Below are 13944 nucleotides of genomic sequence, written 5' to 3' on the forward strand. Positions count from 1 at the left end.
TATGTATGTTAGTCATGCCTCACAAAGAATAAATATTTCTGAAGTTGTTCTCTGTTCAGAAACTGTTCACAAATGCTTTTCCTTCTGTTCATCAGATGGCTTGACTAATGTACATCTATATAAAAACCTCAAAGTTGGCTCATGCAAGCATTTGAAATGAGTACATTCCCCTGTGGCAGCGTATTCAGAATAATTTTATCTGTGGGCGCTGAGGCTGTGGGAGGCAAAGGTGGGCCCTGGAGTGCAGGTCATTGACATGCCACCATCAGTTCATGCCTCTCCAATGGCCCGGGGCCCAATGCTAGATACCACTGATCCTGCAAAAGTTTTTCTACATCCTTCAGATGCTGGTCAGAATCTTGGATTACCTTTTTAGATCTGTTCTGTCTGCCAACCCCAGCCTCTTCCACAAGCTTACACTTTTCACCAAATTAACTGTTATACATTTGGTCTCTTTCAAAAGTGTCCTGAAGTCAACTTATTCATCAGACTCTTTTTCTTCCTGTCAACTGGAGAACCTAAGGCACTGAGGAGTTTAATGATTTATTTTCCTTTCCCCCTGGTTGTTAAGGTAACTGCCTAGTTTCATCCAGAAGTTATGTCTTCTTTTTGGTAAGCACTTCAATGTGTTAAGCTTCTCTTTCTCCTCTCTTTCCAATGACGTTCTAGATGTCTACTGGTGATCTTTTCAGAGAGTTTTCTGAGTATCTTATGATGCATCTGAAGAACATGCCTCGACTACCCTAAGTGGTAATGCAGAAGGATTTTCCAGGAAAGCTCCAGGTGTCTCCTGAGGTCAGTATGTCTCCAGCCCTGAATCTCACACAGATTTTTCTTTTTTCTATGCTTTTTAGGGCCACATGTGTGGCATATGGAAGTTCCCAGTCTAGGGGTTGAATCGGAGCTAGATCTGCTGGCCTACACCACAGCCGCATCAATGCCAGATCCAAGCTGCCTCTGTGACCCACACCACAGCTCATGGCAACACCAGATCCTTAACCCCCGAGCGAGACCAGGAATGGAACCCGCCTTCTCATGGATCCTAGTCGGATTCATCACTGCTGAGCCACAATGGGAACTCTCTCAAACAGCTTTACTACACAATGTTATATATCAACTATAGCTCAAAAAGAAAAAATCGGGGGAAAAACAGCTTTATTGAGATACAATTCATATACCATACATATAAAATGTGTAATTCGGTGGTTTTGTATACTCAAGAGTTGTACATTCACATAAATGGAATCATAATATATGATCTTTTGTGACTGGCCTCTTAATAATGTTTTCAAGATTTATCCAGATGTAGCATGTATCAATACTTCATTCCTTTTTGTTTGCTAAATAATACTCTATTGTATGGGTATACCAGGTTTTACTCAACCATTAAATCAACTGATGAGCACTTGGACTGTCTACTTTTTGGCTGTCATGAATAATGCTATTTACTCTTTTGGGCAACTCAGTCTGTTTTCCAAAGAGGCTGCACAATTTCATCGTCCCACCAGCAGTGTAAAAGGGTTCCAGGTTCTTCACCAACATTTCCAATTTTCTCCCTTTTTAATTACTGCCATTCTAGTGGATGTGAATAGTATCTCTGGGTGGTTTTTATTTGCATTTCCCTGATGATTAATGCTGCTGAACATCTTTTTATGTGCTGACCATCTATCAGACTGATTTTTGCTTCTTACAAAAACTGCTGACCCATCCAAAAACATTGTCAAAACACAGGTAAGTTTTCCAGTGCTGAGGCAATTGCTCTGACATACTTTTCTTGACTCTCTCTGTGAACTGCCATTCTCCATGTTCTGAGATCCTGCCAAGAGGCTTTACATACAGTTTCACTTGGTTTGGGGCTGCCCATTGTTGAACTTCAGCTCAACTAAATACATGGAAACTTTCAAAATCTTTCAGAATAATGTTGTAGTTAAGATCTGGCTAAGGCAAGTGTTTTTTCTAACTCCTTGAGCTGCATATTGCCTTGAGTAATCATCATCCGGATTGTATCCTGTAGGAGAAAGTGAAATCTGGTCACTGTTTTAATTGGTTAAACAAGGTACAGCTCTACCATTTTACTGGTTCAAATCAAGAACCAATACTGAGAATTGGAACTGATGCATATTAGAGTCAAAAGCTACCAATTAGATGTGTTGACTTAAAAAATGCACAACCCGAAAGTTGAGAGTTAGGTTTTATTTGGGGACAAAATTAGAACTTAAGCATGGGAGACAGCCTCTCAGGTAGCCCAAAGAAACCACTCCTAGGAGTTGAGGGAGGAGCTAGGATATGTAGGACCATTTGCAACAAAAAGGCAGGTTACAGGAACAAAAGAGGCCTGGGCTCACTGAAATCATTCCTTTGATATGCACCTTTGCTATCCGGACCAGTATCCTGAGTTTTCACAGCCTTCAGGACTCACCAGCTCTCACCCTTGGAGGTGACTGCATTCGAAGATGACCATGACATTATTTGCTTTATGCCTAATTACAGCCAGGCGGTGATATTTCATATGGCTCTGAAATACTGCCCATAGAGGAAAGGGATATGATATAGGTGAGGGGGAGGTGAATGCAGCCATGCAGACAGTTTACAAAACTGTGTTGCTGATCTCCTGAAGGTTACTACTAGTCACAAGGAGCAGACATCACCATGAAGGATTTTGGTGTTTTTCTTTTTCTTTTTTTTTTTTTTTGGCTTTTTTAGGGCCACACCTGCAGCATATGGAGTTCCCAGGCTAGGGGTCCAACTGGGGCTGTAGCCTACGGCCTACACCACAGCCACAGCAATGCAGGATCCAAGCCGTATCTTTGACCGATGCCACAGCTCACGGCAGTGCTGGATCCTTAACCCACTGAGTGAGGCCAGGGATCCAACCTGAAACCTCATTGTTCCTTGTCGGATTCGACAGGAACGAGAGGAACTCCTAGTGTTTTTCTATATATGAGGAGATGCAAGAATTGGGCACATAAAATCTTCTAAAAATATCTATCTGAAGACCTGTTTTCCAGTTTTCCCAGAGCACAGAGTGCTTCACTCCTGATTTTCACCGAGCTCCACGCGGAGTACTATGGGTTGGCAGCTGCATAATTTAATCCATGTAGAGGCTGACGGCAAGCGCCAAACTTCAGTTCACAGGTGTGCCGTTCCTTCATACACCCCTGATGTACTTCCCAAATCATCATGCTCTAATTTTTATCTTTTCCTGTGTGTGTGCAGTTAGTTTACCAGAAAAGTCGGGTGATGATACTGTGGAGTGTAGATTCAGCAAAGTTTGTAAAAATTAAAATTTCTTTTAAGAAAGTGAAAAATAAGTAGTATTAAGAACAATAATCAAGATACACCATCTCAGTGATAAAGTCCAAGATATCTACTAGACTTTTTTAAAAAACTCACTAATCAATACAAAAGGGCCAGGGCCCTCCCTCACTATCATCTTGGTCTCACCTCTTCGGTGGCATTTTTGTTTCTTTTGAATTCTTCCCTTGCCCAGTCCTTCAGGTATCTGCGATCAGAATCATTTGGAACTTGCCGAATTGCTTGCAAAATCCTTCTGTAGAGGAGGAGAACTTGCTGCCTTCTCATGAACTGGTCAGGAGAGTAGAAATGGCAATTAGAGCTGCACCGTCCACAGCCGAGGGCTTTACTTTAGCAAACCAAACTTACTGGATGACTTCGCTTTGGTCCTCAGTTTTAAAAGGGGCAAAGAAAAACAACCCCCCCCCTTTAAGAAAACAGCAGCAGTAAGTTTATCTGGTCTGTTTGCTTGCTCCTTTGTCAAACATAAGAACCCTTAACCTCGAAAGCTGCCCACTGGGCAGAAAAGGGCTACCAGTCTCCTAGAAACTGTAACCACTGCAAGAATAATTTTCCTAAATTAAGGAAGTAGTTAAAAATCCCTTGGTAACCGCATCTGCTCCTTCCCAAAGCTCAGAACAGGCAGAATAGTCTTTACCGTGGCCGCTGGGCAGCTGAGGTGTCGGGGCACAGAAACACAAAGCCTGACCTGCCTCCCAAATCAGGGACTGAAGGGTCGCCCCGCCCCCCTGCGCTTCCTGTTGGCTGCGCGGCTCGAAGCCCCGCCCCCATGCCCGTGCCAATCAGAGTGCGGCGCGCTAGGGTCACCCGCCTGGTCGTCCAGAGGCCCACTCTGTAGACTGGGTTCTGGGAGCGTGGAGAATCGAGCTTAGCTCGGCTCACCGGAAAGCTGCCCTAAGAGGCCGGCGAGAACAGCTGGTACCTGTTTTAGCGTTAGCGTCGCTGGGGGTAAGCGAGAAGTGGCCATGTCCTCCAGTCAGCTTGGTTCTCCAGGGCCCCAGCGCGCAGGAGCGGACGTGAGGCAGTGAGGGGGCGGGGCGAGCTCGGTTTCCTGGGAGACGGCCTGCAGCTTGTGCCTAGGCCTGGAGAGCCCCGCGGTCTCTCTGAAGGCCAAGGGTTTGTAGTCAAGTAGTTATCAGCCAAGTTTTCTCATCCGTGAAACAACAGTTTTTTCAGATTGTTATGAGAATGAAATAGTAGCAAGGTATTTAGCACAGATCCTGGCATGTGGTTAAGAAGTTTAAGTTAAGGTTTTGGGAAGTGAGGGGAGAAACGACTGTATTCCTTTTAAGATTTAGTATATATAATTTAGAATACTAAGCCGTGAACTCTGATGTGGGTTGCAGACCCTGCTTGGATCCCGCGTTACTGTGGCTGTGGCATAGGCTGGCAGTTGTAGTTCCGATTTGACCCCTAGTCTGGGAACTTCCATATGCTGCAGGTGTAGCCCTAAAAAGCAAAAATATATATATATATATATATATATATATATATACAGTAAAATATAAAATACCAATTTCTCTTAAATTTAGCGTCTTGCTCTTTCTTTTTTCTAGTTTTCATCCTGTTCTTTTTCGAGCCTTTTTCTGGGCACTGTAGTCGTAGTAATAGTAATTAGTTAACAAGTCTTTACATGCTTGCCCCAGGAGTTCCGGTCGTGGTGCAGTGATTAACGAATCGGACTAGGAACCATGAGGTTGCGGGTTCGGTCCCTGCCCTTGCTCAGTGGGTTAATGATCCAGCATTGCCGTGAGCTGTGGTGTAGGCCGCAGACGCGGCTCGGATCCCGCGTTGCTGTGGCCCTGGCTCAGGCCGGTGGCTACAGTTCCGATTAGACCCCTAGTCTGGGAACCTCCATATGCCACAGGAAGTGGCCCTAGAAAAGGCAAAAAGACCAAAAAAACAATGCTTGCCCCATTGCAGTTTTATGAATTTTTGTATCCCAAATAACAAGGAACTGAATATCCCTATACCTTAAGATTTTATTTCCCTGTACTTGTTTTAGCCTCCCCTCAGCACACTCTATAGACTCTTAGGTTATATTAACTGCAAGTGGGGTTAGTGAATCCTTCCTACTTTTAAAAATAGAATTATGGAATTCCCATTTTGGTTCAGCGGTAACCATACTAGTATCCATGCGGCTGCAATTCAATCCCTGGCCTTGCTCAGTGGGTTAAGGATCTGGCCTTGCCGTGAGGTGTAAGCCGAAGACATGGTTCGGATCTGGGGTTGCTGTGGCTGTGGTGCAGGCCGGCAGCTGCAGCTCCAATTCAACTCCTAGCCTGAGAACCTCTGTATGTCAGGGATGCAGCCCTAAAAACTCCAAAAATATAAAAATAAAATGGAATTGTTCCTACTTAAAATACAGGGAGTTCCCTCTGTGGCACAATGAGTGGATTAGGAATGCTACTGCTCTGGTTGCTGTGGTGCCATGGGTTTGATCCTCAGCCCAGCACAAGTGGGTTAAGGATCTGGCATTGCTGCAGCTGTGATGGAGTCTCAGCTGTGGCTTGAATCTAATCCCTGGCCTGGAAATTGCATGTGACACTGGGTGCAGCTGTGGGGAAAATATGTATATGTCAGGTTTCTCTACTCTGCAGAGAAAATATGTATATGTCAGGTTTCTCTGCTCTGCACTCTCTGCAGAGAAAATATGTATATGTCAGGTTTCTCTGCTCTGCATTCTCTTTAGGTCCTTGCCTACACACATGGATTTGGAGGTGCAGGCTGAGAAGTGCTCTAGAGGTGCCAGGCTTCATCACACAAGGATGGAAGCAGGGTGTCTGACAGGAGGTTGTTCTGTCCAGGAGGTGCTACATCAGTGTGGGGATAGTCCCAGTGGTCTTGCCACGCAGGGATGGAGGCAAGTGGTCTCGATCAGCCCAGGATGGGAGTGGTTCTGGGTCAAAGGGAAGGGAATTTCCCCTCTAACCTAAAACGGCATTGTGACAGCTCTAACCTGGCCTCTGGTCCGTTGTCCCCAGCAAAAAACACTTTTTTTTTTTTTTTTGGTCTTTTTTAGGGCCCCACATGTGGCATATGGAGGTTCCCAGGCTAGGAGTCTAATTGGAGCCACAGCTGCCAGCCTATGCCAGAGCCACAGCAATGCCAGATCCTTAACCCACCGAGCAAGGCCAGGGACCAAACCCTCAACCTCATGGTTCCTAGTTGCACCATGACAGGAACTCCTCGGATGTCGAAATCTTGATCACAATCCAGGTAGCAGTTTATACCAAGTTTCATCTGTGTCCCCAGAGAGGGCAGTCTTACTGGGGTAGATACTGGCCCTGGCTGCAGCTGGGTCTTTCTTTATATCCATCCTGGACCTGTTTGGGGACCCCTATTCTCTTGCCCCACGCCCACTAATTTCCTGTCCAACCCCTCTGCACCATGTGTTGTTTTGATCCTCTGACTGGGTTGCTTGGGAAAAATAGGGAAGTGCTCTGCGGAGCCTAACTCTGATACTGCATGTGTCTTCATTGTTTGGTGGCCTGTTTTGGGGCACCCGGGTCCGAGTCTCTATCCTATCCTTCCTAACATATGTAGCCAAAAATGTTCAATTACCTGTTGACTGAGCATTTACTTGATTGCCTCACTTGGAATCCTTGGAGCTCCCTTTTCCTGGTTGTATTCTCCTGGCTACTTCACATTTCTTGCAGCCTGTTTTCTCATCTGTAAAGCTGTAATCAGGATCTGGTACACATAGGCACACTAATGATTATTCTCAGTGTTACCAGGCACTGTGTAAATGATGCTAATCCAGTGGCCACTTTTTGAAACTTGTGTAGTAATTAGCAATTTATTGACTTTTCTATGAAGTTAAATATCCCTTGCCACTTTTACACTTATTTTGTGAATTGGTGCATTTATGACGATCCAGACTTTTATTCTAATTTTCTATGGCCTGTTTGCTATATTTGATCCTGTTCTTTATATAGCTTTACATCTCTACAGTCATGTGTGTTTTACATTCTTTTGAGGCTTTTCACTTTTCTCTCCTTCAGAGCTTTGGTTTTTTAGAGCTTTGTGATTTTTAAATTTTTCATCATTAATGTTTAAAATATTTATTCCCTCTATAATTTATAGCATGATGGGGGTGTAAATTCTTTCCAGCTATAAACTATCACTTTAGGAGTTCCTGTTGTGGCATAGGGGAAACAAATCTGACTAGTATCCCTGAGGATGTGGGTTTGATCCCTGGCCTTATTCAGTGGGTTAAGGATCTGGTGATGCCGTGAGCTGTGATATAGGTTGCAGACATGGCTCAGATTCAGCATGGCTGTGGCTGTTGTGTAGGCCGGTAGGTGTAGCTCTGATTCGACCCCTACCCTAGGAACTTCCATGTGCTATGGGTGCTGCCCTAAAAAGCACACACACAAAACCCACCCCAAAACAAAAAAACCTATCACTTCAACATCAGTACTTACTTACTTCATCTTCCCGGGCTTTGTGATGCTCATGGCAAAATCTTCAGGATTATTTCACCTGGGTCTTTTTTGTTGTTGTATGTTTATCTGGCAGGAATACTCCCGTCTTGTAAGAATCTTCTGTGTTCCGTATGACTTTTAGAAATGTTTTATGTCCTTTCCCTCTAAATTATCTTAGTGTTGTTATTGAAATTATGATTGTATTGAATCTATAAATTAATGTGGGAATGGATTTTTTTTTTGCTGCTGCATCTGCAGCATATGCAAGTTCCCAAGCCAGGAACTGAATCCAAGCCACCACTGTGGCAATGCCGGATCTGTACCCCACTGTACCACAGCAGGAACTGTAGATGTTCTTATACTATTTCTTCTTCCCATCCAGAAACACTCTCATGCTAAACACTGGTAATACTGTTATGATTCATGCATGCCCCATTCTCACTCTTACTCCTTGGGTAGGAAGGTGTAAGTCCAGTGTACTATTCTTGATGATGTCAGGGCCCATGCCATGGGAGCTCATTCTTCCCATGGAGGGCTTATCTGAACGAGGTGAACACTGGCAGATTCCTTGGCCTATGTGGTTTGCTGTGACCAGATTCCAATAATGTTGTGGGGATGCTGGGAGAGAAGGGATGAGGGAGCCAGGTCGTGCTAAGAAGCACAACTGGTACCTTCTTCACTGGAATTTTAAAAGATCTCTTTGGATGTTGTATATGATGCAGTGAAGTGATTAATAATTCAAAGTGATTAGTAATTCAAGGCTCTACATTTAAGAGTGGCTCAGTGGGTTAAGGATCCAGGGTCGTCACTGCAGTGGCTCAGGTCACTGGTAGTACAGGTTCAATCCCTGGCCCAAGAATTTCCACATGCTTCAGGTGTGCAGCTCCAGCTGTCAGAGGAAAGCAGAAAGGAAGACAGGATAAGATAGATGTCCAAAAGTTAGACCAGACGAGATTAGGGTTTGGATGGAGCTGGAGAGGAAGGTAAGGCAAAAGGTAAAGGCAGAGCTCCAAGTGAGAGTGTGAGCTAGCAAGCCTAGTGACAGTAGTGACTCAGGAGTGTCACACCTCCTGCCCAACACCATCAGTTATTGACAGGTATCCTGTGCATCCCGATCCCTTTTTCCATTACAGCACAAACTGAAAATGGCACCCCTGGGTAACCTGCTTACTGGAATTCTTCTGTTCCAGACCCTATGAGTTATCCTAGGGCCAAGGAAATCACTCTGTTGGTTCACCACTGGGGAAGCTTCAGCCTAGCTGGTCCTGTCAATCAAAGGTAGATGTGATAGACAGAATCACAGTCATAATGTTGGCACCTTCCCCCATCAGACCTGCCTCCTGCTGAAAGATTAAACTTCCTGCCCTACAGAGGGCTTTGGCCAATGATGCTCTTCCACTCAGATTTCATCTTGAAGTATCTTCACAAGCAATCATGCTTCCCCCAATTAATCCTTTTGCTGCCATGAGGCCCGCATGCCAAGACTCACTCACCACAGACACGATAAACACTATCAAGAAAGAAACCCTGGAGTTCCTGTCGTGGCGCAGTGGTTAACGAATCCGACTAGGAACCATGAGGTTGCGGGTTTGATCCCTGCCCTTGCTCGGTAGGTTAACGATCTGGCGTTGCCTTGAGCTGTGGTGTAGGTTGCAGATGCGGCTTGGATTCCACGCTGCTATGGCCCTGGTGTAGGCCGGGGCTACAGCTCCGATTAGACCCCTAGCCTGGGAACCTCCACATGCCACTGGAGCGGCCCTAGAAAAGGCAAAAAGACAAAAAAAAAAGAAAAGAAACCCTGACTGGAGAGACACACTGCAGGGTCGTGACACACAGCATAAACTAGTGACAGCCAATGGACTGCTCCAGCTGACAAGGCCCCAGCACACCTTTTCCACTCCTGTCGTATTCCATTAAGAATGATCACAAGTTACATCAACAGTGATATATTTTTTAATAATTTTCCGAGTATAAGCTGCATAGCTTTTTAGAATAAAAAATGATATAACTTCAGGTACATGCTTAGGACACTTGGTTAAACAACAAGCAATCTGTGTCTTGAGAGCCACCTCAAAAGGGTGGCACACTTCACAGTGTAACTTGATAACAGACTTGGGGACAGACGATTGCATCATGGCAGGTTGTCTACAAAAGAACATTTGGACAGTCAGAACTTAAATAAAAGCACACAGTTTCAAGTATTCAAGCACTGTCTTTTGGCCAAATAAAAACTGCCTAAAAACCATTGATGTGTTTTGACTGGGAAAAAGCAGCAGCTGCTTAGTTCTTCTGGATACAGCACTTCTTTTCTAGAATGAGATTGGCTCAGTTCAGCTTGAAAGCAGTGAGGAAGGGTTCTTCCTCTTAACTGTTAAGAAAAAAAATGAACTAAAGAAATAAATTACTACAACAACAGGAATGGTGTCCCCGAGAGGATGAAATAAACAGGGCAAATCACCTTTCCATCATTGCATAGTCTCCCGAAGCAGCAAATGTGGAGGACACTGAGAAGCCACTTCCTTTGTACCCAGCCCAGGGATCATTTGCTGATGATCTGGGCTCCCACGATATGGGGTTAGTTTATGAGCACACTCCTACCCTCAAAAAAAAAGGTAGTTCCTTTCACAAGCAATACAGTTAGAAAATACACTCAGAGTCTGGAAAACAGCCATCTCAGCCACTTGACAGCTTTTGGGTGCACAATATGGGCTTGGGAAGGCCAAGCTTGCCTTGATCCCTCAGAGTGGGGTCAAAAGGCAAGTTCCCTTTAGTCCTTCGTCCAGAGGACTGGCTTGGTGCTGTGCTCCTGCAGCATCTCTTCAGGGTGGTGTCCAGGGTCCCCATGAGGGAAGGCAGGCAGCCGGGCCCCACAGCTGGGGTGCAGCCTCCTCTCGGGCCAGGCACCTGCCGCTGCTGCTACTTCACTGTCCCAGGTTTGTTACAATGACTGGAGCCCGGGCACAGCAGGGAGCACTGGCTTCCTCTAGGCTCTGAGATCATATTGGAAAACAATGTACGCTGCGGTGACGTTTTTAGAAGCTGTTAGGTGAATGTTTATAAATCAGGTTGAAGATAAAATACCAGTTTAGAGCTGGGAGTTCGGAAAGAGTTATCCAAATGGGAGCACCTGGCAAGCAGTGTGACCTCTGAGCACAGTTACAAGTCTCACTTAGGACCATGTTCTGTTCTATGGGTGGTCAGAGGCTGTCACCAGTTCAAACCACTGCCTGAGTGCATCGCTGAGTGTCTCGGGAAGCGCGTTCACGTCTCGGAGAATTATGTAGAACGGGAATGGGAACTCTTCCATGTAAGACCGGATTTCAGGCATCTCTCCAGGCCCTTTAAATATCGGTACCTTAATGTCCAAGATTGAATCCTGGCAACAGAAGACATTTTGAAATAAAAATGAAATCAGTGTCCTTGACTAGCTCTTTTATGATCTCTTTTGCGGGAAATTTCTAGGCCTCTTGTCCAACCAGCATATAAAGTACCTTTTATTTTACTTTAGTAAAATAAAATAGAATTTTCACAGCTCTCATTAAGGAGGCAGACTGCTTTCTGAAAACCCTTTCCAGGAGAATGGACACTGAAAGGGAGGGAAAGGGGTAGAGGAGCAAACCTGATTTCCCTACAAGGGTGTTTCCTATTCTCTATTTGGAGTAATTCATGTTAAATCTTCAATTTGCTATCTAGGCCTTAATGCAACCTGCAGAGATAATGCTTCCCCTGGAACAGAAGCACCCTGTAGACCGCTTTCCCATTAGTGACTGATGCTTCCTCCTCTGAGCAGGGTGCTACTGAGGCACCAGTACCTGGGAAGGGGCTGGTCTGCGTTTCCAGTGGACATAGGCTGCCCTCAAGGCTGCACTACCTGCAGTGACATTGGGCAGAGCATGGGTCAGCACAAAAAGTGGTCAGGAGGACAGATTCAAAGCCAGTCTGAATCCTGGCTTCCTATGCCTCAGCCATAACCTCTGTTTCTGTCCTCACTGCAGAGTGGGAATAACGATCCCTGCATCTCGGTGTTACCGCGCAGTTACATGAGATTGCCTTTCAGGATGCCATGAATGTACAGGAGCTCTTGCTATGATGCTGAGTGAGACCCAGGGCTTTTTTTTTTTTTAACAACAGCTTGAAGGGAATCCCCACTTTATCCCCAGAAAAGTGGCTTTCAGTAACCACTCACCCGTGAACTGGGATTGTCCAACACCACAAAAATGACGAAGATGTTGGCGTTCCGGGCGGCCTGAACTGCTGCCAGGACCCGGTCTTTGCCCTCAAGGAAAAGGCCGCGTCCATCAGAGACCACGAGGAGGAGCTGCGCAGTTTCTGTAGTGGATCATCCGGCCGGAGAGGAAGGAAGTGAACAGAAGGAAGATCCACTATTAACAATAACTCAATCTACCTACACTGAGACAAATTGGTGCCTGCTTTCTCTGTACTATTAAAACCAAACATATCTCTATAAAACTGATGAATTCTGGGCACAAATAAAGGGGGCCTCCAATCAGATCTATTACTTTGAATACCAGTCAGAGACAAGGCTAAAAAAAAAGACCGTCAAAGCTTCTGTCAGTAAAGCAATTCCCGAGAAGTGCTTCGGGGAATGTCACATTAGATCAGCTTCTTAGCGGAGCAACATGGGAGAATGAAAACACGTGCTTATGGCCGTAAAGTATTGACAGCAGTCCCGAGGAGACCAGGAGAAGAAATTGCCCAAATCAGAAAATTCTGTCACTGCCTATTACCTGCAGATTTCTGTCAACTTCTTGTACCTAATTTGTTTTTTCTTGAAATTGACTCATTTAAATGAACACTTAAATAGAAAGGACCATTCAAATAAAAATGTTTTAAAAGCTTGAGCACATTATATATGTTTCCAGTGAAAGACTGTAGGGCTGGAGGGCAGGCTGTCTTCTCTGTCAGGGAAACATCAGCAGGTGTTGAGAGGTGTGGAGGATGTGCCTCAACAGGAGGCCTTCCTGTGGTACTAGCAGGATTGAGGATCCGGGGAAGGGCTAAAGAACTGGTGAGCAGCAAGCCCCAAATCACTCGTGGATGGACCAGCTGATTTTTTTTGTTTGTTCGTTTTTTGCTTTTTAGGGCTGCACTCGGGACACATGGAGGTTCCCAAGCTAGGGGTCAGCCACAGCCATGTCAGATCAGAGCCACATCTACGACCTTCACCACAGCTCACAGCAACACCAGATCCTTAACCCACTGATTGAGGCCAGGGATTGAACCCGCAACCTCATGGTTCTTAGATTTGTTTCTGCTGTGCCACAACAAGAACTCCTAGCTGGTTTTTAAATTATGTCCTTCTCTGTTTTCCTGTGTTGTTAAAATATTACAGGATACTTTTTTGGCTGCACCCACAGCATGTGAAGTTCCTGGTCCAGGGATCAAACCCGCACCACAGCAGCCACCTGAGTTGCTGCAGTGACAATGCTGGATCCTTAACCCGGTGACTCACCAGGGAACTCCAGAATACTCTGGCCAGGGATCGAACCACCATCCTCATGGATACTTGTCAGGTTCATTAACCACTGAGCCACAGTGGGAACTCCCACAATACTCTTTATATTTAATTCCATACACCTTGCTCCCTGCTTTCACAACTGAACTTCAAACCTATCGAATAAGTATTTACTAGCTAATACAAACTAGTTAGTGTCTACCTTTCTCCACTGATCATAAGCCTCATGAATATGGGTTCAATAAAAAATTCCATGAATCCTTAAAACCTTTCTGCCATGTCCTGTTAATGTCTTTTCCTATAATGTGTGCACTTCAAAAGATGGTGATGGGTCTAGTGAGATGAAGCGAGCATCCAGCAAATAATACAAAGAGCAGAAAAGCATTTTGTTAACAAAGACAAAAGAATGCAGCTCACCTGGACTCATGTTGTGTGAGAGTTGCTGAGCGGCGGCAAACATGTTGGCTGCAGACTCTAGAAACTAAGCCAGAACCAGACATAGATGATTAAAAAAACTAAACTCTCTTCCCATTGTCACAGAGACTGAAATTATTTTTCACACTGAAGTAGTTATCAGATAACCATCTCAGTCTATAGCAATCAGGCTGTCCCTTCCAGCCATCTGTAAAGGACAGACTGTCCTTGCACTGGTTGGCATTCACCTTGGGTGCTGGCACTCTCAAGAACAGACAAGACGTGTGTCTCCGGCACACTCCCCACTAGTGT

General features: G+C 45.1%; 2 protein-coding genes and 1 long non-coding RNA gene across 8 annotated transcripts in view; 1 reads left to right on the forward strand and 2 right to left on the reverse strand.

Annotated features, from left to right (window-relative positions):
- Window positions 1–667: 667 nt before the first annotated feature.
- LOC146406103 (uncharacterized) lies at window positions 668–12612 on the forward strand. Its single transcript, XR_014805893.1, has 2 exons — window positions 668–795; window positions 11436–12612. It is a non-coding gene; the product is annotated as an uncharacterized LOC146406103 (long non-coding RNA).
- Window positions 1139–4306, reverse strand: LYRM2 (LYR motif containing 2). Its single transcript, XM_003121299.5, has 3 exons — window positions 4238–4306; window positions 3445–3585; window positions 1139–2008 (listed from the first exon to the last, which is right to left on the reverse strand). Exons 1-3 carry the CDS (start codon window positions 4280–4282, stop codon window positions 1928–1930), a joined length of 267 nt encoding a protein of 88 aa, XP_003121347.1. The 5' UTR covers window positions 4283–4306; the 3' UTR covers window positions 1139–1927.
- The window catches only part of MDN1 (midasin AAA ATPase 1), a 166654-nt gene continuing 162389 nt past the window's right edge, over window positions 9680–13944 (reverse strand). For all 6 annotated transcript variants that reach the window (XM_084960086.1, XM_084960067.1, XM_084960075.1 and 3 more), the window contains 3 exons: window positions 13636–13699; window positions 11929–12071; window positions 9680–11118 (listed from right to left, as the gene is read on the reverse strand). In XM_084960086.1, the coding sequence (XP_084816212.1) occupies window positions 10930–11118; window positions 11929–12071; window positions 13636–13699 (396 nt within the window). In that variant the 3' untranslated portion in view covers window positions 9680–10929. The remainder of the gene's footprint in view (window positions 11119–11928; window positions 12072–13635; window positions 13700–13944) is intronic.

This window comes from Sus scrofa, chromosome 1 (assembly GCF_054392235.1).
Source record: "Sus scrofa isolate SSC_HxYL_T2T_F1_AM1 chromosome 1, Sscrofa_HxYL_maternal_Yorkshire_Landrace_v2.0, whole genome shotgun sequence".
Lineage (NCBI taxonomy): Eukaryota > Metazoa > Chordata > Mammalia > Artiodactyla > Suidae > Sus > Sus scrofa.